At 43.0% G+C, this 23,924-nt stretch overlaps 1 protein-coding gene across 5 annotated transcripts; it reads right to left on the bottom strand.

Annotated features, from left to right (window-relative positions):
* Positions 1-189: 189 nt before the first annotated feature.
* Positions 190-22,594, bottom strand: rgl2 (ral guanine nucleotide dissociation stimulator-like 2). Of its 5 annotated transcripts, XM_042107554.1 has the most exons (21): positions 22,332-22,576; positions 22,202-22,236; positions 21,236-21,405; positions 15,522-15,569; positions 14,337-14,420; positions 13,669-13,880; positions 11,960-12,016; positions 11,029-11,222; positions 10,314-10,423; positions 9,217-9,432; positions 8,644-8,747; positions 8,287-8,371; positions 7,888-7,923; positions 7,611-7,697; positions 6,069-6,101; positions 5,401-5,522; positions 5,033-5,122; positions 3,680-3,773; positions 2,412-2,639; positions 2,061-2,175; positions 190-1,625 (listed from the first exon to the last, which is right to left on the bottom strand). In XM_042107554.1, the coding sequence occupies exons 2-21, from the start codon at positions 22,221-22,223 to the stop codon at positions 1,444-1,446; spliced, it is 2,289 nt and encodes a 762-aa protein (XP_041963488.1). In that variant the 5' UTR covers positions 22,224-22,236; positions 22,332-22,576; the 3' UTR covers positions 190-1,443. The 5 variants fall into 5 exon arrangements, with proteins under 5 accessions (XP_041963488.1, XP_041963487.1, XP_041963489.1 ...); XM_042107553.1 differs by lacking the exon at positions 22,202-22,236 and having other exon boundaries at positions 22,446-22,594; XM_042107555.1 differs by lacking the exon at positions 22,202-22,236 and having other exon boundaries at positions 13,669-13,835; positions 22,446-22,593.
* Positions 22,595-23,924: the final 1,330 nt, after the last annotated feature.

Raw genomic sequence — 23,924 nt, 5'->3', positions numbered from 1 at the left:
TATAATTATCATAAATAACACTGAAATTGCAATATATCCAACAGTTAGGTCCCAAGGTTGAATGATAATGACAATATTTGTGACAGTGACAATAGGCATTCCATGAGTGCCGATATCCCCACTCAGATTCTTCACAGCTAGTAATCACTCTGCAGTTAGCATTTAATCATTCAGTAAAAGACACACTAATATGGTATCAAAACATAACTTTATTGTACATCAAGACCAGGTAGTACGTACTGTAGTGCATAATCATTGGTCAGACACATTATACTGTACAGAAATTACTCTTGACCTTTGAACTCTGACCATGTGCAGTTCAAAGCATGCATGAAGGCAAGGGCACCTGAGAACACAAGGCACTTAACCACAACAGACTACAGGCAACAACAGGGGACAAACAGAACACACACACACACACACACACACACACACACAAAGAAACAGGAATGTCTCCTCTTCCTAGCCCTTCTTAAAGCCTCAGTCTCAGGAGAGAGACGTCAACAGCACCACAGTAAAAGGCAGCCAGGTGTCACCAGAGCCCAACAGCAAACCAACGACAACTGTTCCTCAACAGTTTCAACTACACCCCAAATAAGGCATTATATACATACCAGCTTGTGTTGCTCTCAAGTGTATTTTTTACATAAACCAATATTTGCATATTTTTTTAAGATAATGTCAAAAAGATTTTGTCAAAGCTTTGCCGGCAGTGCTTCAAGTACTTTGCGGAAATGTAATGTACTTCACGATAGTTGAAACATAATGCATATTTTAGACATTGGTTTGGTAACATGGATGGTCAGGCATTCAGTCGCGTATGGAACAGTGCGGTCAGGTAATGTCACTGGAGGAGTCCGCCGTACCATCAGTAAGTGCTCACCATTAGCTTAGTGTAATGTTGCAGTTAGTTCACCTGTGCTGTGCTACTGCAGAATGAGGAAGACCATCTCTGACTGATTCTGAAGGCAAACAGGTGGCTCTCTGGACACAAGACAGTTTCACTAAGAACCTCTTGCACTTCTCACCCATCTTAATGAAAACCTCTCGATTAGGGCCATTGCAACTGTCCCTAGTAAAAGAAACAAGGCATATGAAATGTGTTTCATTAAAATAAAATATGTATATATATATACTATATATACTGAGCTGGTCCTCAAAAATATGTCTCACTCCTATTTATACATCTCCTATGTTGACTTCCTCATTAAGTCAGTACTTGGGCTCTTGGTACTTGGCAGAGTTTCAATGGGTCAGGGTCCAGAGGGAAAGTCCAGGGCTTTGCTTCATTCATTCATACACAAGGCCAGCTGATTAGCTTCACCTCTAGGCTCGACAGTTGTGCTGAGGAAGAACTGGATCACTCTGTGGGCCTGGACCTGGAGCACACCCCGTCCTGGTAGGTCACTTGTGAATGCTTGGATGTGGGCACCACGTGGAGCATCAGAAGAGTGTGCGGACCAGCCGATGAGCTTTGTTTTTGACCCGCGGGAAGGTGGCGCTGGTCTCCGTGGAGGTGGACGGGGAGCCGGCCGGCGGGCTTCCCTTGCGTCGCCGCAGCAGGAAGTCAACACTCGATGAGGTCATGGCGTAAAAGACATTTCCTGTGGCAGGAATGGTCAGCTCTGGAACACATAAGGAAGTTGCTGTGAATGCATCTCACTACACCAAAAGGACTCAAAGTTGAATGACTATGTGAGTAGTGACTATGTCTGGATGACACTTGTTTTAATGCTGTGACTGAACACATGTATGTATACAAATAAAGCTGTGTGTATAGTACATATGCTGGATGTATGTCTGCTATGATCTCTGTTTGAATACTTTTACCAAAGTACACACGCTACATCCATATTTTCACTGGATTAAATCTCTGACTCTGGCAGTGACGCTTACTGCCAAAGTTACTGTTGTTACTAGTGAGTTGTAAACTCTGGAAAGACAAATGACAATATTGTACCCCACTCTGTTCCACTGCACTCAAAAGACAAGACAGCTGTGAGAGACACTTGGGCATGATTATGCAAAGCAAACACAGAACATGAGCAGACTCCAACTACCTTTCCCCTCCGGCAGCATTTGGATGAGCTCGTATTTGGAGGCTTCAGTGGGGTCTTGGTTATGCTTCTCTAATGCTGAGCGGATTATCGAGGGAGTTTTGTCATTACTCGTAACCTGGGGGAGTGCAGAACAAACGAATGAGAGTGGGAGAGGGAAAAAGAACGAGGAGCGAAGAAATATTAAAACTGAGAAGCCTGCGGTGCATGACAGCAAGCTAGGAGTTTTCATTAGCTACGGTGTGCAGCATCTGTGCTTCTCAGCTCACACACACACACACACAAAAAGAGACAGATGATGTTGTTTACTGACATCCAATTCAAAAATGTCATTAAGAACGACTACTACAGTACCAGAATGCTTCGGTACAAATTTCCATCTTGCAGATCCATGCGTATCCGGACGATTCGCATGTCGGGCCCCGACCCTTGGTTGTTACTGGTGGGATTGTTGCCGCAAGAGACGGACCGGCGGTGTGATTTGACAGGTGTGGATGGCGTCAGTGCAATGGGGGGGTGGTCAGCTGGTACAGGAGGGGAGGAGTCAACATCCAGGCAGGAGACAGATGGGGATTTCATGTGCTGAGGAAATACAGACATAAACATTAACACAAAAAGCTCTTCTACAGTTTATTAAAATAAACCATATATATATATATATATATAACATAAACTTATTTATAACATAACTGCTCTTATATACATTTTTATATACATTCACAAAAAAAATACTGTTCTGTTTTATCTAGTAGAGTTCTAAAAGTTAATATAGAGTAAATGTGAGGCTTACAACCCCCCCCCCCCCCCCCCCGCCACACACACACACAGACACACTCACACACTATTACACCATATCCCCCAAACACACACACACAAACACACTCACACACCATTACACCATACCCCCCAAACACACAGACACACTCACACACCATTACACCATACCCCCCAAACACACACACACAGACACACTCACACACCATTACACCATACCCCCCAAACACACACAGACACACTCACACACCATTACACCATAACCCCCAAACACACACACACAGACACACTCACACACCATACCCCCCAAACACACACACACAGACACAATCACACACCATTACACCATACCCCCCAAACACACACACACAGACACACTCACACACCATTAAACCATACCCCCCAAACACACACACACACAGACACACTCACACATCATTTCAACCCCCCCCCCCCCCACACACACACACCAGTTGAGCACAATAATTTCATTACTTATAATTTCTTTTATGAGTACATGACAATAAACTACTTGAACAACTTGAACTTGAACTTGATAGCTGGGTGAGAAAATCCAGCAATAAAAATACTGCATATTACATTACCGGTACTTTCTTTTCTTTTTTGGAGTCTTTCTGTGCCCTTAATCAGATGGGACAGTAGAGAGTGACAGGAAGCGGGCGGGAGAGACAGATGGGGTATGACCAGGAAATGACCCGGGCCCGGAGTCAAACCCAAATGTGGTACTGGCGCTGTGACCAGTTCTGCCACAGCCCCATTACTTTCAAGTTTATTTGTTTATACACAGTGTTGTGTCACGATGTAATGTCTAATCTTCAAGCACATACCTTTGCCAACTTGGACAAGAGTTGGTTGACTGGTGAAGGGAAGTCAAATAATCCGTCCGCCTCCAGTGAGGTACGGCACACAGCAGAGTTTAAGCTACACAGAGAAAGAGAGAGGGAGAGAGAGAGAGAGAGAATGTAGGGAGATGGAGAGATAGAGAGAGAGAGAGAGGGTTAAAGTCAGTAATGTACTACATTAAGTGGTCCAAGTGCTCTTAGAGAGGGTGAAGGAAGCAGAGAAAAGCCTATTGATTATGTATTACGAACGGCACTTGAGTCAATCCATTGGAAAACGCTTCACACAGTGGATGTAATGACATTTAAGTCTGATGAGTCAAAGTACAGCAGTTCTAGGAAGTTCCCAGTTGAACCCAAGTTCCCCTTGAGATATTGCAGCTGATTACAATATGCATGTCTACTGATACAGGATATGCAGGTTTCTCTAGAATCCATAAGTGAGAAATGCTGTCTGTTTCAGATCTCCTGGTTAGTTTAATCTAACAAATCATAAATTCATCAGGGGAAACGAAGGTGAAAAGTTATGTTGTGAAAAGCTATGTGTGGCATGAGGGAGTGAGATAAGTGTCCATTGCATGAATCTCACGCTCATTGCCGCCTGAGTTTTCATTAGCTCAAAAATTAAGTCAGTATGACTCCTGTGGTATGCAGAAACAAAGATGGGTCTGGTTTAAACAGTACAAAGTCATTTGGGCTTTGCCCCATCCCTCAGCTGTTTCCTTTAGGAACAGCACATGGTAACAGAAGGGATGCAAACAGGTAAAGGGTCAAAAAAAAAGGTCAGAATGCGGGAGCCGAAGCGCATCCCACCACAAACAGTCTCAGTTCCCACGGAGATCCAGGCTCAAGTCTGGCCTGAGGGCATTTCCTAATATCACTCCCCATCTCCGTCTCTCACTCCTCTCCTCCATCTCCTCACTGTCCTGTTAAATAGAGGCTCAATGTGGGGCAGGCTTTACAGGACGACAGACAGAGGAGGATGTTTTGTACCCACAACCAATGGCTTTACAATAATGTTTGTAAATGAGGAAGTGAACTGGGAAAATAACAGAATGTCGATCTAAAGTGAACTCTGAGTTGTAACGGTTGTAAAAGGGTGGTGTGTGTGTGTGTGTGTGTCTGTGTGTGTGTGTGTGTGTCTGTGTGTGTGTGTGTGTGTGTGTGTGTGTGTGTGTGTGTGTGTGTGTGTGTGAGAGAGAGAGAGAGAGCGCTGTGAGGTAATGCTGTGGGTAGAAGTGAGTGCTAAGGATGTTGTGAAAGGACTGTCGGTTAGTTTGAGAGTGCGCGTAAGTGGGTAGGTGAGGGCTGAGGGTGAAAGTTGTGAGTACGGTGGCTTACTTGGGATACTGGGTGATGATCACAGTAGGGTTCACACTGCGGGCAGGGCTGGGCTCACAGGGAGCTTCAATCTGATTGGATAATCTATAGCTGTAACCCAAGACAACATTGTGTAAACTTTCTGATCAACTGGCTCTACCATGAGAAATATGATGTAGATCAAACATGAGGCATCTCTCAAAAACATGTGTGTATCATTCGGAAACACACTCTCTCTCTCTCACAAACACACACACAAACACACACACACACACAGAGTGACAGAGAGAAAGAAAGAGAAATTGCCTGCAACAACTTATTTCTTATCAAAGATCCTTGATCCTTGATCCAACTGTTCAATAATATCCTTGATCCCTGATCCCACTCACCTCTCCTCTTCGTTGAGCGAGGGTACACTGTGGTACCAGTACAGAAAGCCCTCATCTGAGGTGAAGGTGCTACTCTTACAGGAAGACTGCAGCAGACGAATCTGGGCGAGAACCTCAAACTCCTGAGAGGAGGGGCAAAGAGGAACTTTCAGTGATGGAACCTCACCAGCGATGATAACTACACATGACTTATTGATACCATGGCACTGTCACTAAATTGAGTACCAGTGTGCATGGAATATCTATGCTGAAAGATGGTTTAACTATGTCACACCTAATAGGCCGGATTGTGTTTCTTTACTTTACTGAATATGCGATGTGGAAAAGATTACTCTTTCTCTTGTAACACTTGAAAATGTGTGTATCATATTTTATATACACAGTATTTGAAAACTCATCAAAATGTATCTGATTCTAAACATTAATAAACTATAAATTAAAAAAAGGAATATCTATGCTACACATTTGGCTAATGTACTGGGTCTTAAACATTTCCCACTATTACAAAGCAATAGGTCCCCCCCACACTACCCACAGGACACATGCAGCATGCACTAATAATGCTCCGCCACTTTAGGCCATTAAGGGTCACATACTTAATTCTCCGTGTCGAGAGGGGAGGGGCTGAAGACAATGTAAAAAGTCTGTGTCACGGAAGATGAACTCACCCGCCTTTTCTTGTCAAAGTTGATGTAGCCATTCTGCAAAACAAGAGTTTGTCATTGCAAAGACATTTCACACCAAATGTCAACCTTAAAACTTCAAAATTACTCTACAATGGATAAAAAAAGAGTGAGAAACAACTCAAAACTAAGTACACTTTTGCTGGTAGCGTTTCCCATAAGCCAGGTGGGACATGTTCATTTACACATAAACATTGACTATAAATGTTGATTACATATAGTATGCGGAAGATCAGGGTTTGGCACATGTTGTCCCATGACCGCATCAGCGGTTCCTCACTCCCCTCCATCGAGGCCATAGACTCTATATATACAGTCTATGATCGAGGCCATCCAGGTGACCTTGTACGACCTCTACTCCCTCTTCGTCTGCCTCTGCTCTTGGTCCAGTGAATGGATGCATGCACTCCGCGGAGGAACCTCCTCTTATTTGTGTGTGATGGAATTGACTGTGTTGATTTGTGATGAAATTCTATTGTGTGTGTATATAAGTATACATATCAGTATTTATTTGTATGTAAGGCGTGCAGCATCATCAAAGACTGTTCTCACCTCAACCACAGACTGTTCACCCCACTCCCCTCCGGGAGGCGTTACAGGTCTCTCCGTACTGTTACCACACTGTACATAGCTGTACATACTGTACATATCTGTCTATATAGTTCATATTGAATATCCATTTATTTTGTTTTTCTTATAATTATTCTGTTAATACACTGCAAATATCTATATTATGCTGTTATAATGGTACTGCCAGTACATTGCACATATCTGTACATGTTGTTCATAAATTGTTCATATTACATAGTCATATTTATTCTGCTCTTATAAAGTAACTGCTAATACACTGACTGCACATATTTATATCCCCCGAGTGCCGCCATTGTAGCAAGCAGCTCACTGCGCTGGGATTAGTGTGTGTTTCACCTCATGGGATCAAAAAAGTATATATACTTATACTTCTATATATTACTCTAAACCACCATATGTATACTACTGTCTACACTGCACTATATTTCTATATCACATTGTACTTTTCTGCTTTTTTGCACTTCTGGTTAGACACAAACTGCATTTCGTTGTCTTTGTACTTGTACTCTGCACAATGACAATTAATTTGGATCTAATCTAATCTAATCTAATGAAGGAGTGCCTGCTACAAGCCAGTTGTGCATTGTTGTTGAATCTGTTGAATCATGCTTTGTAATGTGAATAGACTTGGTTGTTGATCGCCCATTGTGGGAAATGCCCTACCAATAGCACAAGGAATTCAACTTGTTTGTGTCTGTGTCTTGTCTTTGTGTCTGAAATTGTCGTTCTTGTTAGAAAAAATGACACCCACAACTAGGCGTGACTAAAACACAAAAGTGTGATCTAAAAATGTAAAAAACCTAATAATAATTTGTATCTTTGGTTCTTTAAAAAAATAAAATAAACCAACCATTCCTAGATTTCTGGCAGAGCGCCAGACTTTTCTGTGATAGGCTTTTGGCAGATGCCACACAAGAGGGGGCAGAGGGGGCTCACCTCCAGTTTGTCCTTTACAGCCGTGTCCAGCATGGTGAGGTCAGTGAGGAAGATGCCCAGGTAAGGCACCGTGCCCTGAGCACTGGACTGCAAGACCAGGACAGAGATCAAGGAACGTTTCAGTCAGGCAAAAAACTTGAACCCATTAACATACAGTTCAGCACCGCTCGTTGCAATGAGAGGTAGGAACCAATGTGTCATATACCTTAGAGGCTTATAATGAATGCAGATAACAAATGCAGACACGTCTTAACCTTGTGTTTTTCCAATAGCTTACCTTAGAGTCCAGGTTTGTGAATTTGGAAGTGCCCTCCTGAAAAGGAAGAGAAAGCCTCGTGGTTAGAGACATGAACTGAACTAAACTCTTCAAATACTGAAAGGATGCGAACAATCTGCATAACACATGCAAAGCATCAGCCATTTCTCTAGTACTAACCCAGCATTCAAATTCAGTCACATAAACCCCTTCATTTACACAGTAAGGATGTAAATACACACACAAGGCGCACAAAGTTCCGCAGTTCTGTTTATATTTTTTCCGTCACGTTGGGTGTCTCCCTTGTAGAGACAGAGCAAAGCAGGCAGAATTGCCTTTCAAGTTGTGTCATGTAGTGCATTAGAGACGGAGGCTGATGCTTCGGCAGAGCTGCCGCTAACGGATTAATCCATGACTCACCTCCTTGAGGAGCTCGCGGCTTTGTGAGTAGTTGTTTTGCTCAGAGAATATGGACGACAGTTCCTCGTATCGTTTTACCGCCTCCCTGCCGTTGTCAAAACAAAGCAACAGTAGTTTTGGCTGCAGCTCCCCTTTCTCACAAATGATTCATTACACTCCATCAAAAAAGACAGCACTTTTCACTGTCCTTACAACATTTTGATCATTTCAAATTTGTTATACAATTCAATGCACGTTATATTCAATGCACGTTCTTTTATAAGCTGCAAACATTAAAAATTCACTGCAGAGGCACAAAGCGTTACAAAATTCAACATGAGCCAAAAGAATTGAGAGAAATCTCTTCCCATCACACACCTGTCAGTTTCCTGCCAAGTCCTTCTCAGTCTGTGCAAGGGGTTACTTTGGAGCGCCGACACAATGGCATAGAGGGAGGAGAAGTTCTTTCTGGCACGACAGGCCTACGGAAGAGACACAGGAAACACCTGAGCTTTGTACATGCACAGCCTCGTTCTGAATAATGTGGAAAGAATGACCTCAATTACACTGCTTTCCCAGCTCTCAGATGCCAAACAGAACATGGCTAAGAAAGGGGCCAAGTGAAATACACTTTAGTCATTTTCTGCACTATTATAAAATCAACTAATTTGATTTGCAAAAACAAAAAGTTCAAATTAAACTAAGCCTTAGACAAAATGCAGATGTTTACTAAAAGCCAAGACAGTTAGGGATAGGGCCCGAGGGTCCTTTTACGAAATGGAGAAGTAGATAAGTTGTTTTGGATAAACAATGCTTTGGTAAATGTCCAAGAGCCAATAAGAGATAACTACAAGTGATGTGTGAAAAGAGCACAACTCCTGCAGCTGGAGCTCCGCCTCAACTCTACAAAGCAGCAGAGCAGGGACAGACCCGCTGTGGACCTGCACTGACCTCAGCCACGCTGATCCACTTCTCCACCAGCCGGGCCCGCTGCTGGCTGCGCAGGTCCGTCCGCCACAGGCAGGAGGCACTGACGGCGTTGGCCAGCCTGTTGAACTGCCGTACCGTCTCCCGCACTGACCAGCACTGGCCCTCGCGACCCTTCTTGTCCCGCTGGGACCACAACGAGCCCAGACAGTGGTAGGGCACCAGCTGCAGAAACAGCTCCTGTGATGGGAGGACGGTCAGACAGATTCCATATACTTTATTTCATTTGAATTGGGAATCACATTTTCTGAATAATCTAATTATAATTTAAAATAGATTACAGCAGTTCAGCATTCTATTATGAGTTTTACAGGGTAAAAGAAACATTGTCTTTTCTAGAAATAAACATGCTTCCTATAACAGCTGATATGGAGCACTATTTTGCCAACTGTGTGGCCTTTGTTTTATATACCCCCCTCTCCCCCACCCCAAATGCAAAGTCCATGGACTGCCAACCTATGTAAATGACCTAGGCAACCAAACACTAACACAGTTTATATTCCTGGTTCTCAACTGCAGAAATAGCTCCGTTGACAGGAGGAGGGACAGACAGACAGACAGACAGACACCCACAGAGATAAAAGGAGAGACTTTTCTATCTATTTTCTCTGTGAAGCCCTTTTTCAGGGTCTCTGCCTTGGAGATACAGTTTTACTGCAAACAGAAGGAACAATATCACACTGATCTGATCACACATCGTTATGAAGTTTCCAAAACAACGTCTGGTGCATTGATGTTGATGATTCTACACTGATGATTAATGATGTTGATGATTCTACACTGATGATTCTATTTAGTGAAAACAACACCCTCAGCATATACTGCAAACATGGCTGTCTTGAAAAAGACAACAATTAGTCTTTCTGTACTGTATTTAAGGACTTTGTGCTTTAACTGATTAATGTTACTGTAGAGTTACTTAACTACATTAACAATGACACAGGCAGTATTACTCAAAGACAATGAAGAAAATGTGACACTGAAAAAAATGACTGACTATATTTGAGCCCATGAGTAAATAAATGTGATGCATCCACTGCTGATGTCTGTCTTAGACTCACCGTCTCGATCTTGGTGAGCTGTTCAGCGATCACATTGGCGGGGAAGCCCAGGATGTGGGAGGCATCAAACTGTGTCCTGTCGCCTGTGGAACTCACTGACAGACCCCTGTCTGGAAAAGAAAATAACCGGTAGGTTATACACATACATTTATAAACAGTGCAACCAAAACACTACTACAAACACTTCTACATAATCTACAAAGATCAACACACACAACCATTTCTTTTCTAAATAGCCTTTCTACTAGGTATTAGAGCACATTAGCACATGTTACATCAGCCACACAAGACTACAGTACACAGTTGTTGTCCTATTGCATAAAAGCCCCGTTTTACACAGTCAGACAAAGTCAGACAAGAACAACGGGGAGATGGAACAGAGACTGAACAGCTCGAAAAAAAGGAGAGGGAAGAAACCAGCCGAAACCGACACAAAGATGGCAATGCCATGTAGACACTGAAATCAAATAAGAATGTAAAAATGACCAAAGAGTTTTGGCAATTAAAAATACTATGGGAAAATGAGAAGAGACAGAGTAATTAAAAACAGTGAGACAAAACAGACAGGGGAGGACAGTGAGGCAGAGCAAGCGAAGGCAGATTAAACAAATCCAGATCCGTGGGAATGCCTGAGGGACCAAAGAGGTAGGCAGCAGGAAGTGGACGCCGAGAGGGAAACCACGGCAATGCTGAGGGACTCTGCCTCTCCTCTCACCTCTGGGCGGGTCGGAGAGCAACTCCCGCTCGCTCAGCTCCTCGGCCACCCCCAGCACGCGCGCCCTCAGCTCGGCCCCCGCCGGGTCTCTGGGCAGCAGGGGAGCCACGCGCAGCAGGGACGCAGCGTCCCCCATGGAGCGGAAGTCCTCCGGGTACTCGCTCAGCCACGTGCTGAAGACGCTACACACAGCACTGCCCAACACACACACACACACATCCATTAATTTAGCAAACAGTTTCATACAAAACAACTTACAAAATGGAGCACAATATTAAGATTACAATACAAGAGTAGACCTTAATTAATACTTCATACTTAATAATTAGTAATAACAATTAATACTACATCAATAAATACTACTACCAGAGGAGACTGTGAGAACCAATAAATACTACATCAATAAATACTACTACCAGAGGAGGCCGAGGGAGGGCAATGCAGGTGCGAAGGTTCTGAATCCAAGCTAAAGTCTTGTAACCTCATTACACTAGTGGTGAAACTTGACTTGGTTTGCCACTTATAGACTATCTACAAACACTCCTATTATAAATAAACTATCTGTTTAATTTCAACAAACCATGTGTTAACTCCAAATCCAAATAAACTATTACCTTTTGGACATTAAAATGTGTGTCATGAAAATGATTTGTAACTTTTCAGAGCAGTATCTCTTGCATGCCTTATAAGGTCACTTAGTTTAGACATGCCTTTCACTGGTGAACTGTGACAGATTTTGCCTTGATTGCCTTTACTTTGCCAGATCAGCCTTGATGAATTTGAACTCATAGTTTCTTAACTACTATCAGATCTTCTCCCACAGTTACTCATGTAATGAAGCAGCCAGGCTCAGTTGGAGATGTTAGATTTGTGCCTCTCTGAACCTAATCAAATGACTCCAGCTGACGAGAGGAGCATCCTGCAGACGTACTTGTTGAAGGCCTGTCTTGTCTGCGTCCTCGTACTCTCCCCCGGCGGGCTTTCTAATCTAGAATCAGAGCAAAACACATGACACATGTTGAGAGTCCAGCAAATGCAGAGAATACAGAGGGGAAGTGAAGGGGAAACATTGACAGTGTGAGACGTCACTCGTCAGGACCAATGAGGGAACTGGGACTGGTCGAAGGAAATCGTGAAGCTGTCCGTGCGCTGTTGGAAATAACAATTGATTATAGAACCCCTGTTAACCTAATGATTCTGACCCCGCTAGATATGGAGAAGTTTCAGTCAAAGTAATATTACTATCCATAGTAGGCCGATGTAGGCCTACCCACGATACTGTTACAAGAATGCCTTCTAGCTATTTAATTAGACTCAACTTCCCCAAGAATAGTATGCAAGGCCCTCCTCGGCCAATTAATTCGGGAGGCACCATTTACTGAGTAATGATCCTAGTGTGAAAGTTGGTCAGAGGCTATAGTGCTGGCCTGGACCACTCATCTGGACAGAACATCTTACCGAAGCTACAGAGGGTTCAGGGTGTGCTAAGGTTAGCTGTCTAATTCCAGACTACTAATAAAATCAGTGACCCACCACAGTACAATACGATGGCCAGTTCTCCTGGTAGCATGCCTACTTTCACTGATTTAGCCCCATGGCCCTAGGGACTAATCCTAGCCGTTCCCCCTGGCACATCTTAAACTTTGAGGGATATCTAAAGAAATTCTAGAAAACTATGCGGGTCAAAGCATAACAATTTATTTGTCAGATACAAACTATTCATCCAATACATTATAGAAGGTACATCTAAATGAATAATGTGAAAGTTACGAAAACAGGTTAAAGGTTCATTTAGGAAGCCATATGAAGCAATTAGAGAATGAACATACCAGCTCAGAGGATGATGACTACACACCTTAGTGGTGCGGGAGATTCTGACTACAGAATGGCTCCTAGAATGCTCTGTGAACCTCACTTAAATAGTCTACCTAGTTTGTGGTTGGTTACATTGATTTGGGATCACATGGTTGGAGGTCAGCTGATTTGAGAGTACTTTGATGTGACTTGAGACCATTGTTGTAGTGAGAGTGAATTAATCAAGACATGACAATGTTCACATTAATTACATTTCCTGCTTCCTAGTTAGTTTCTCCTGTGAAAAAGGCAAAGGTTATAGATATAATCAAAAGTTGTTATAGCAGCCATATGTGACAATGGGCCCAGCATGAGGTCATACCATCATGTGGTAGAGTAATTAATCAACAGTTCACATGATCAGGACTTTGATCAGTATAAACATTAGGACTCCTTACAACAGTTATAAGGAAAGTAATACATTCACTGATGCAGCACTGTTTCTTTCACAGCCATCTACTGTAGATTAGCCCCAATAGCTCCAACAGAGCAGTCCTTTCAGCTCATGCCAGGCTTAATCTTAAAGGCAAGAACTACAAGCCCCTCATGAATTAAGTCGAGGAAGTCTGAAAAACATCCATTTAAGACAAATGCATTTTTAACTGACCATCCTCATCTGTTTGATATTCCATTCAGTGCTACTGCTCCTCTATGAATCATATTCAGCCATTTCAGCCATTTCAATCCTAAGGACTAAGAGCCTTTGCCACAGTATGAATTGATATTGCTTCTGTAATGCACTTCTGTCCTGGTGACCCTGTGGGACTCTTGTGCTGTGTACAGTACCTGTCAGCGAGGATGCCCAGCACTCTCTCCGTGGTGGTAAAGGAGCGGTACGTGGACAGGAAGATGGAGACGAAGGACGAGTCGCCCACGGCGTAGGCGTGCAGGAGGTGGAGGACGAGCTTCTCTTCCGTGCCGGCCTTCACGCACCGCGAGCGGGATCTGGGGGACTGCAAAGGGCAGCGTGGTATCAGACCTGTTGGTCCCTCTCTGATCTGCAACATTGTTTATGTTGTTATAACATTGTTTATGTTGCTATAACATTGTTTATGTTGTTATAACATTGTTTATATTGTTTAGTTAGCTCCTGGGCTCCTGCAGCACCACATGCTACAGGCCAGGGGTTTCATTGTGTTTGACACTCACACACTTCTGCATACACAACTTTACTCATCAGTGGCCATTTGTACTTCCAGAACAACAGCCCTGATTTAGGTAATCAAGGGTCAACTACCCTGATAGCAATCAGATGCACTTTTAATAAGGCAGGATAAAAGATTTTCCCAGCTGATAATTACAATGTAATAAACCATGGAAACCACTGGCTGCAAGAGCAAACACTGGGAAATGCTAGTGTGAAGAAAACTCCTCGGGTCCATAGCCTGTAGATTCAAACAGCACCTCAGCAAATCTACAGCTGAGGCTGTTGGCTCTTAAGAGTGCAGTCTCACCAGAGGACCAGAAGGGGGGCCATGCTGTTGCTTCACCACCACCGTGTACATGATTCCATCCTCTTCCTCTTCAGACACCATCGACTGGCAGGGGAGGGAAACACACTTTAAAGGAACACAGTGGAACTATTCATATCTATGCCCTCAGGCAGCAGTATTCAACACCAGTTAACAGTAAGACCTTACCCAGTTAGTCATCAGCTGACTAAAAGGGTCCTGATCCTATCCGATTAACAACAAATAACAGGTCATCTAACAATTTGATATTGTTATGTATTTTCCCTGCAATACCAATATATCGTACTATGGGCAAGTATCAGATAATGTCAGATAATGCACACTATGAAATGAGAGTAAACTATTTTACAAAATAGAATAATAGAATGATTATGTGAATAAACTCAGTGTATTGATATCATTTTGCGAGCAGAAACATCACACTATATCCAACGTCAAGTGTTTTCTCCCACTCTAATGGAATGACAGGAGGGAACAGGAAACGAGGATGCCAGAGAGTGAGATCTCTGAGATACAGGAAGTCTCACAGGCAATGCTCATATGCAACGTTGCTAGTTGCTCCACTTAAATTACTGATCAGCAAAGCCACAGAGGTGCCCTAGCAGTAGGAAATTTGCTTCTGAAGAAAATGTCGTATCGCCAGTGCAGGTGTGATTCTTGATTACCAGTTTCAAAACAAAATCTCAAATAGAGCTACTCATACATATCAAATACTTCTACCTTTCAGATAGCACATAAAAACAAAATACTGCCCTCTATTTGTAAACGATCATAGGCATCTTATAGACGTTCAGTTCATAAAAAAGCCCATAATTACTCCATAATTACTTTCCCAACTGATACATTTTGTATATTTCTTCTGTATATAAACAGAGGAGTGTAACATTATATTTCCTCTAAGAGCTACACTTAAAATATAATTCTTCAGTAATGAGGACATGCCTTTGCTTATACTGTGTTTATTTGTTTCACGAGTAAATAGGCCTACACATGATCGCAGCTTCATCATGGCCATGCAGTTTGAATTTAACTCATTATCATCTATTAGCCAAGACCAACTTCAGAACATTATGCCCCTACTTTGTAGCCCTGGGCTGTACTGCTACTTTATGAAAAAAACGCTTATTGGCTAAGTATGGTGGTTCATTTCTGCATGAAGTGGCCTACCAGGTCCAGCGGGCAGTACCACGTCGTTTTCATGGGTGAAGTCTCTACCTGTGGAACAACAGACAATGAATGCTTGCAATGGTGAACCAAAGAGGGAAACCAGGTGATATCAAAACAGAAGTTTGCAAGTAATTAGAAAGAATAGTATGCATTAAAGTTAATGGACATTAACATATACACACTGTTCATAATGAATGTCACTATTTTTTTTATTTTGTTGTATTTTGTAGTAATAGCATTGTTTTTACAAAAAGAGACATCATTTAAACATACAACCCTATGAAATACGGTACACTGATCATAAAAAAACACTTCTGCATTTGACACATTTCAAATATCTACAGGAAAGGTGTTAAATTCCCTCTGCTACAAGTAAACCAACATCATCAAAGATCATATCTGACAATACATAACTTACATGCTCCTGACCCTGAACATGATAAACAAAAATAAAGTTTACATAAACTTATATACAGTTTTACAATATACTCACTGCATCACTGTAGAGTTCATTTGACAAATAAGCACATTCACCAGTGTGCCTAAATGAGCACATATATAACACACGTCTTATGTGACAGGCATCCAGAGACTTTCCGTCATGAAAAATGCATGAGGATGAGAATGCTTATGACATCACCGTATCCCTTGTCGTCGCTGCTCATAGCCAATCAATGAACATGTGTCATTTCCTGTAACGGCTAACCCCATTGCAACACTCTATGAGCATTCAGCTTCTGAAAATTCCATTATATGGCAGCAGAATGTCAGTATGTTGACAAGTGCTGTAACACAAGCGTGCTCCTAGCAGTGTAATCTCTGTGGTCTGGCCTCTTTTATCTATTTCAAGTGGTGATGTAAATGACGGGTACAGCATGCAAATTGTGCAGCTCATGAAGTAGGGCACAGAAAGACCATCGTACTGACTCATGCATGAAATCCATAGTTGTAACGAAACTCATGAATGCTGAGCAAAACTGACCTTGTCTCTCAACTGGCTAAGCTCAACAAGTCCTGATTAATACCCACATGGACGCCCTGTTTCACTGCCCTCCCCCACACACACCTCACTTTTGAGAGTCAAAAATACATGGATGACATACTGCTCACACTCATAATCAGCTGACGCAGATTTGATAGAGAAACATCTCATCCTGTATTCCCAGAAGGTGCCGCAGCTGCTGCTTAGCTGTGAAACACTTCAGGTCTGTTCTTAATCTCATTTTCAAGAGAGCAGAGAAGTGAGATGACAAGACAGAGTGTGTGAGGAGAACGCTACCTTTTAGAGCCTACAAGTCCAGACAGAAGCGGGAGCTTCCTGGAAACACTCAGAATCCAAACAGAGTGAGCGTCTTCTGCAGCTCTGGTCATCTGACTTCAAAAAGTTCCTTGTCTCACAGCTTCTCACTTTCTTGTTTGCAGCGAGCCTTCAATCCCGGTTCTGCGCCCTACGCTTCTTTCTTTTGTCTCCTGCTTGGCCAAGCTCACTTATTGAGTGAGTGAGTGAGTGTGTGTGTGTGTTTTTGAAGTATACAAACACACCTGAGGCTCTCACTAGCCCCTCCCCACTGGTGTCAAGTCACCAGGGCACACCCATCACAAGCACGAGTCCCAATGGCCTGCAGCTATTGGCTATTGACAATTCTTTCCATCTCTCTCTCTCTCTCTCTTTCTTTCCCTCTCTCTCTCTATCTCTTTCTGTTCCTCCCTCCCATGGGGTCAAACTGACCAGTGTTGCTAAACCTGTTTACTGATTACTATAGCACAAAAACAGATAGTTTTACACACTCTTGCTGTGGTAAAGCCTTTTCTTAGAGACTACGTTGTGTTTTTTTTGGCTTGTTCAACTTTGCTCACAAATAAATAAAAGGACAAATTATATTTGCTCAAGATAATGGCACCAGATGGATATGTGTATTTACACTAAGTTTCACATCCAGAGTTCAAACAAGCTGCTAGCTAGTTTAGCTATCTCTCTGAAATAGAGACAGGGTTCCCTTATAAAATGGCAACATGTATTTTGGATAAAAATGCCATAACCTCCTGCTTCATTTGTTCACATGTTCCAATCAAGTGAGACCTTTTTCCCATGAAGTGTGAACAGTGACAGGTAATCCTGCTCCTGCCTTTCCAAGACTAAAGAACTTTGAAGTAAATTACTTTCATAGAGCTCATAAAATATTAAGTGCTACAGCCAAACTGTGGAAAAACATCCTCTATTAAATGCTTCCTATTGAAGGCAGCACACTGCTACTGTGTGACTACGTTCTGCCCTTCTCTCGAGGCCTATCCTGTCACGGTGGTTCAGGACTGATTGTATGTGCGACTCTCTTGCAGTTTGGTCCGTTGCTTCGTTTGTTTCTTTTCTGTCCACCACTGGGCTCTGTTCTCTGCGCACAGGAAGTCCGTAATGAGAGTGGACAAACACAGGAAACAGGACATGTTACCATGTCACGCTGCCATCCACGCCAACTTCAAGCACCCTCTTACCCCTCCACCCGCTGGCTTTTCCACTCTAAACCCCCCCCCCCCCCTCCACTCCCTCGCCCCCCTCTCCCCCATTCATAACCGTGGTTCCCCTATGGCGGCCTACATCCCTAAAATGCTGGCAGCCTTGTGAGGAGAAAACAGGAAAGAGCCCTTTTGAATCTCTCTCTCTTTGCCTCCTTTGTATGTTTACTCACACACCACTCAATGCAGAAGGCTTTGTGAGCTTTTCCAAGGCCCACCAAGCCTTAGGGATTTAGGTGCAACAATATAAGCTGAGAGTTCTTATGGACGTATTATTATTGTCGTCTTGCATGTTTGTTTGCACTATGAGCAAATGTCCTATTTTTGCAAGCGGCCCATAAATACTTCTTAGACTGGTTTATTTAAAGACACCCATTGTCTGTGACTCTTTCTCTCACACTGTTCTCTCTCCTCTGGGGTTCCACCTCTTCCTTCCATCCTCTCTGGTTCTATCCCTCTCATGCATTCATCCATCACAGACATGCAATCCTTCTCCTTCCCTTCTTCCATTTCAAATTCCCATTGTGAGCAAACTGGCCTGCGGTGCCCTACAGTCAACTGACCCTCACTGTTTCAGGCAGTACAACCATGTGACTGATTAGAAACAGTATGGATTATGTGTGTGTGTGTGTGTGTGTGTGTGTGTGCATGTGTGTGTGTGTGCGTGTGTGTGTGTGTGCGTGTGTGTGTGTTACTCGCACACATCACATCTCAATGATCGACACTGGTGGTGGAAAATAGGGTCATGTGTCGACCCATATCTCCCCAGGTTTAGTTGGCGGTGTGCACTGGGCAGACTTGACACAGAGCAGCATTCTAGCCAGACAGACACATGGATGCATACAGACCCCCCCCCCCCCCCCCCCCCCCCCAATGCTAGCACATCCCTCAATGGATGAGACTACTGACCCAGCTCCAGTGTGTGTGTGTGTGTGTGGGGTGGGGGGGTTAGTGACACCAGAGCTTGGGGTGGTGAAACAAAAGCCCGAGTGTGTGTCACAGCACAAACCCGGCACCCCCTCCGTGCATAATTCACAAGTGAAGCCCAGTGCAGTTAGTCAGGCAGTCATGTGACTCGTACTTACACAGAGGGAAGTTACAACAGCGAGGGCCATCCGCCTGAGTCAGTCACTGTGACTTCTTTATTTAGGACCTCGAATCAGAGTGCTACATGAGCATGCAAGCAGAGCACAACAGCGAGTTGCAGAACACTTTGCTTACGGTGCGTGCAGGGGGGGTTAGTCATCCTAAGAGTTCCCCTGTGTCACGTGTGTGAGTGTTTCTTGTGTTTATTCACAACATGTACATGTGTATATCTAGTGTGGGTGCACTGGGTATCGCATTCTCAGTGCAGGCTGATAAGAACTTTATGGCTTCGCACCCAATAAGGGTTAACAGGGCCACTTGTGGTGAAAAGTTGCCAGTCAGCCAGTCCACGCATTCAAAGAAACTGTGGTCTCTCTTGTGGTCTCTCTCTCTCTCTCTCTCTCTCTTTTGGTCTCTATTTCTCTTTCACTCTTGCCAAAGATAACGTCCTGTAAATATTCTGACTGTAAATACGCTCCGCAGGATGAGTTTATAAAACAAATAACAGTGGCTGAGTCAGCGGGTTTCTTCACACTGCTCTTTCGGTTTTGAATCTACCCTGACGCCCAATGACAGCTTAAACTGATAGCACTATTTTTTATTAAAAAAATATTGATTAAAACAATTGCTACATGCTCTATACTAATACTGTTTATTGTTTGTAAAAAACACGTCCGTAGCATATACCATATACTGTAATATGCAGAGTAACAAAAAATAACAGTACATAGATAAAACGTCTCAGTGAAGTTTTCACACGTTAATAAGTTATTTATTATATAGTACTCAGTTGTTAAGTCAAAATGTAAGTCTGGATTATGCAAAATTAAGTCATTAAGTCTTATTTTACTTTTGGAAAATGAAGTGCAGAAATATAGAAAAGACAAATTATTTGTGTTATTTGGGCATAGTTTTGTGTGGGCATATAACACATCGCACCCTATAGCACCATTTCGCTAACCTCACTTTACACATTTCTTAAACAGCTGTTGAAGACCCCACCTGATGCTGGTGCACTACTGTTGAAAGACACTGATTGCTTTCTGGTCTCCTCTCACAGGCTTAAGAGGAGGGTTTCACCGACACATATAAAAACTAGAGATGCACCGATATAGAATTTTAGGGCCAATATTGATAACCGATATTTATTGGTTTGTTGTGGCCGATACCTATACGATAACCGATAATACTACTCTTGAAAACATTTTGTTAAAAGTGATTTGGGGAAAGCATTTAATAAGCATATTGCAGTAATTTTACCTACCACCAAATGATGGACAGAACTCATAATAGTCCTCAATAGTACGGCAGTCAACAACATAACAGTAGCCTAGCCCTACAGTATGTGTGGCTCCTTTAAGTGAACCTGACGTCAGTGGAATTGCGAGTGAGTGGCTAGAGAGTTTGAATCGTTTTCATTTAGGACTAAACGCTCATAAACGGCTCAGCTTGGAATAAGCTACAGTATAGCGACCAAATCAGAGTTTGTGAGGGAAACTTAGTTTAACGTTTAGTTTCAACTGCGGGTAACTGAATAAAGCTGCAACTCCTCAGACTGTATCTTATGTCCGTCTACTCTGTTGCGCACAACCTGCTGCAGCAGAAATTAAAGGAGTTAGCCCCGGAAGGTTTTAATAACTTATTATGATGACCTGTCTGGAACTGAAGCACGAATGGTTAGCATATTTCTAGGTAATAATACAAAACCCAAGCTAAAGTAATGCCAATATAATACTAAAACACAACTTAGAACTAGGCCTACTTATGTACTCGTCCCACTAACAAGTTTGTTTATTTGTTTCCCCGACCAGCGCGGTAAAGTGCAAACACACCAGCACAATACGGCTCTAGATAGGGCTGAGCTCCGCTCTGTTAAGGTTAAATGGCGGATCTTGAGATGCACAGATTCCCAAATGAACGCATATCCACAGATTTTGTTAGAGTGGTGAAATACATTCACACCGCTGACATTATATTGAGGAAAAAGTATAGCCAACCAAGCTCAAGTAGCTCAGTGTAGCCAGACGGACCTTACGTAGGCCTAAATCTTATCTTATCGGCTAATAATATATCGGCCGCCGATATATCGTGCATCCCTAATAAAAACTGGGCCTAACCTGTGCAGTGTCAGTTTGCTTTGTGCCTGGTGTTTTGCCTGAGCCATCGCAGGGACGGTCTGTGTCGGGCTGCAGGGGCCGGTAGCCGATGAGAGGCACATCCCTGGATCCCACCCCAGGCAAGTCCACAGCAGCCGTACGCAGGTTGCGGGAAAGCATGGTGGAGATGGCTAGAAAGAGAGAGAGAGAGAGAGAATTGCAGGAATTGCAACAGAGTGTCACCTCACCCTGCTTGCTGCTTCATTTGTTTACATAATTTACATTTCCCCTTGCTGAGCAACAACTTCTAATTTGAATTCCAACCCCTCCTTCCCCTTCCCCTTTCCCTGAGAGGTATTTTGATTACTGTGCAGATAGGCACCAGCGGCAGGAAAACAAGTGCCCTAACCCACGACACTTTCTGTGCTGCAGAAATGGAGGTCAGGTGGGTCTGAGTTCAACATTAACCTACGGTAATACAAAACATATTCATAGACTTTCCAAAGCCCTGAGCCAGCCTGGAACTAAACCAAATGTAACACAGCCTAATTAAATGAAGCAGGACAGCGCATACGATGAACAGACTTACTTCAACAGACTTTTTTTGACATGACATTCTCAATGTCCAAGATAATTATACGGAGTTAGGTTTTTACCAAACAAAATGTTAATAAAACCGCATCTTAACTAGGGCCCCAAATGATCCGGCTTTTCCAACATGTTTACCCCTCCAGTTCTGTTGGATCATTCACTTTCTATCAATAGGCTCTATTCATAGCAAGATGGCCTCAGCTGACCAGCACAAATATTTACGTATGAGTGTCTATAACGTACAGTAGGGTGAGACTGTAGGTAGGTCACACCCGAAACAAGCACAATAGTCCGTTTAAATCAGTCGACAGACTTTGTATGTCTTTTCTTTAGACCAACTGAATGCACAACTTGCGGACATAAAGCCTATACATGACAAAGTTTAGGGACACTCACGGTTGTCGCCGATTAAGACCATGTAACAATAACTCCTACAGACGAAGGCAAACCGAGACATAATTAATAGGCCACAGATAAAACATACGACTTAAGGTTGGCACCATTATTGAAAATCAGGGCAACTTACGCCTCCGTGTATGTAGTCTACGTTGTCTTCATATGCGCTCGGATGCTTCGATTCGGCGAGCGTAATTCGCATCGGTCATACACCGTTGCGGTATCCTCAAGGGTGAAATGATACCTGCTAATGGTCGACCGCAATGTCCATCCGGTCTCATTCACAGATGCCTCCGAAGTCAGGGTTTCTCCTCCTCCATATCTCTGCCTCCCCACTGTCGCCTGTGAAGCCTTATCGTGTGATTACACTGGTGAACTGAACGTATCCGTGTGCTGCACACTCCCTCCCTTTGCTCTGACGGCGCAGTTCCTGTCATTTAGGCTACGTGCTCAACGCGTTTGGTGCATTGAGGCAGAGCACCTCTGGCAAACTATTTGACAGGGAAGATTTTATAGTACACTCAAATCCATTTTTTCATGCCAATTCCGCCCAACACGTATGCTTCTAACATGTAGCCTAATTTGAGTGTGAAATGGAAATGGTTCATGTTTATTCGGCATCACAGTAAGGGTTTAGGGTAGTGAAAATAATGACAGTAGGCCATAGGCCATAATGATGCGCATACCCTTTGACTTTTCCACAGCTACATGGCGTTCGAGGTTGTTATTTGGCGACTAGGCTAATCATTTGCACTGCAGCAACTGGACGGGAAGTGAGGATTTCTGGATATGAAAGGGATTTAAGTTTATCCCTCGGGGCAAAGTGATGCGAAGGAAGTCATGGGATATTAGGAAGAAAAACTAGAATCACTGTCAGCATTGAATTGGACCATCTGAGTCTCACAAACCTGCTACAGGCTTATGACTCACTCATTACAATTTGTTCATGTGACTTTTGAGAGTAGGCCAAGCCTAAGCCTCTCTGTGATGTCCTGAACAGTATAGCCAAGGGACAGACGTTCTTTCAACGCATAAACAATGATAAGAATTCAAATGATCGTGAATGCTGTTGTCTCTCTGACTGTAGGCCTAGGCCTATTTCCCAAGTTGATATCTTCTGACAGTTTTTATATGAGAAACGATGGGCACAAAGTTATTTCAGGCTAACAACTTATTTGTTTAGACTCCATTATCATCATTTGTACATATATCATGTCGTTTTGACCCAGTGTTTTTTCAACAGCTATTACAATAGGCTACATTTGTTTGACCCAGTATTTCGACAGTAGGCTATTTCAATATGCTATATTTTTTATTGCATTCACGCAGTTAAGGTTTTAGAATGACTGCTGTTTTGTCCCTTGGAAGCGTATGTTGGAGGATATTAAATGGACAGTACACATGGCAAACGATTATTGTGTACCCTACCATGACACAATCCTCAATATTTTTGCTCCATAGTCAAAACCTCGACCTGGCCTTTTTTTAGCAGCCTGGGGCCAGCAATCATCAATGGACTGAGTGAACTGAGTGGGAGGGGTGTCATCGCCACCTGGTGTAGAAAAAAGAAAGTTAAATACAGCGCACATAAATTGCTAGTAGCCATTTTATGACAACATTGGCTTACTAATTAACAAACGTGCATTTAAGACGTTGTCGCGATTTAAAGTCTCGGATAAATATGTAGCCTAGGCTACATAAGTTATGTCGTCTTTGTGATAGT

The sequence above is a fragment of the Alosa sapidissima genome, chromosome 10 (assembly GCF_018492685.1).
Source record: "Alosa sapidissima isolate fAloSap1 chromosome 10, fAloSap1.pri, whole genome shotgun sequence".
NCBI classification, from domain to species: domain Eukaryota; kingdom Metazoa; phylum Chordata; class Actinopteri; order Clupeiformes; family Clupeidae; genus Alosa; species Alosa sapidissima.
This window is presented reverse-complemented; position numbering and strand designations above follow the sequence as displayed.

Coding starts and splice junctions, on each gene's coding strand:
- rgl2 (XM_042107553.1), bottom strand. CDS start 22,482: ATGAGACCGGATGGACATTGCGGTCGACCATTAGCAG. Junction 7,924..8,286: donor GCCGCGAGCTCCTCAAGGAG/GTGAGTCATGGA, acceptor CTTCCTTTTCAG/GAGGGCACTTCCAAATTCAC. Junction 2,176..2,411: donor ATTTGTACCGAAGCATTCTG/GTACTGTAGTAG, acceptor GCACTCCCCCAG/GTTACGAGTAATGACAAAAC.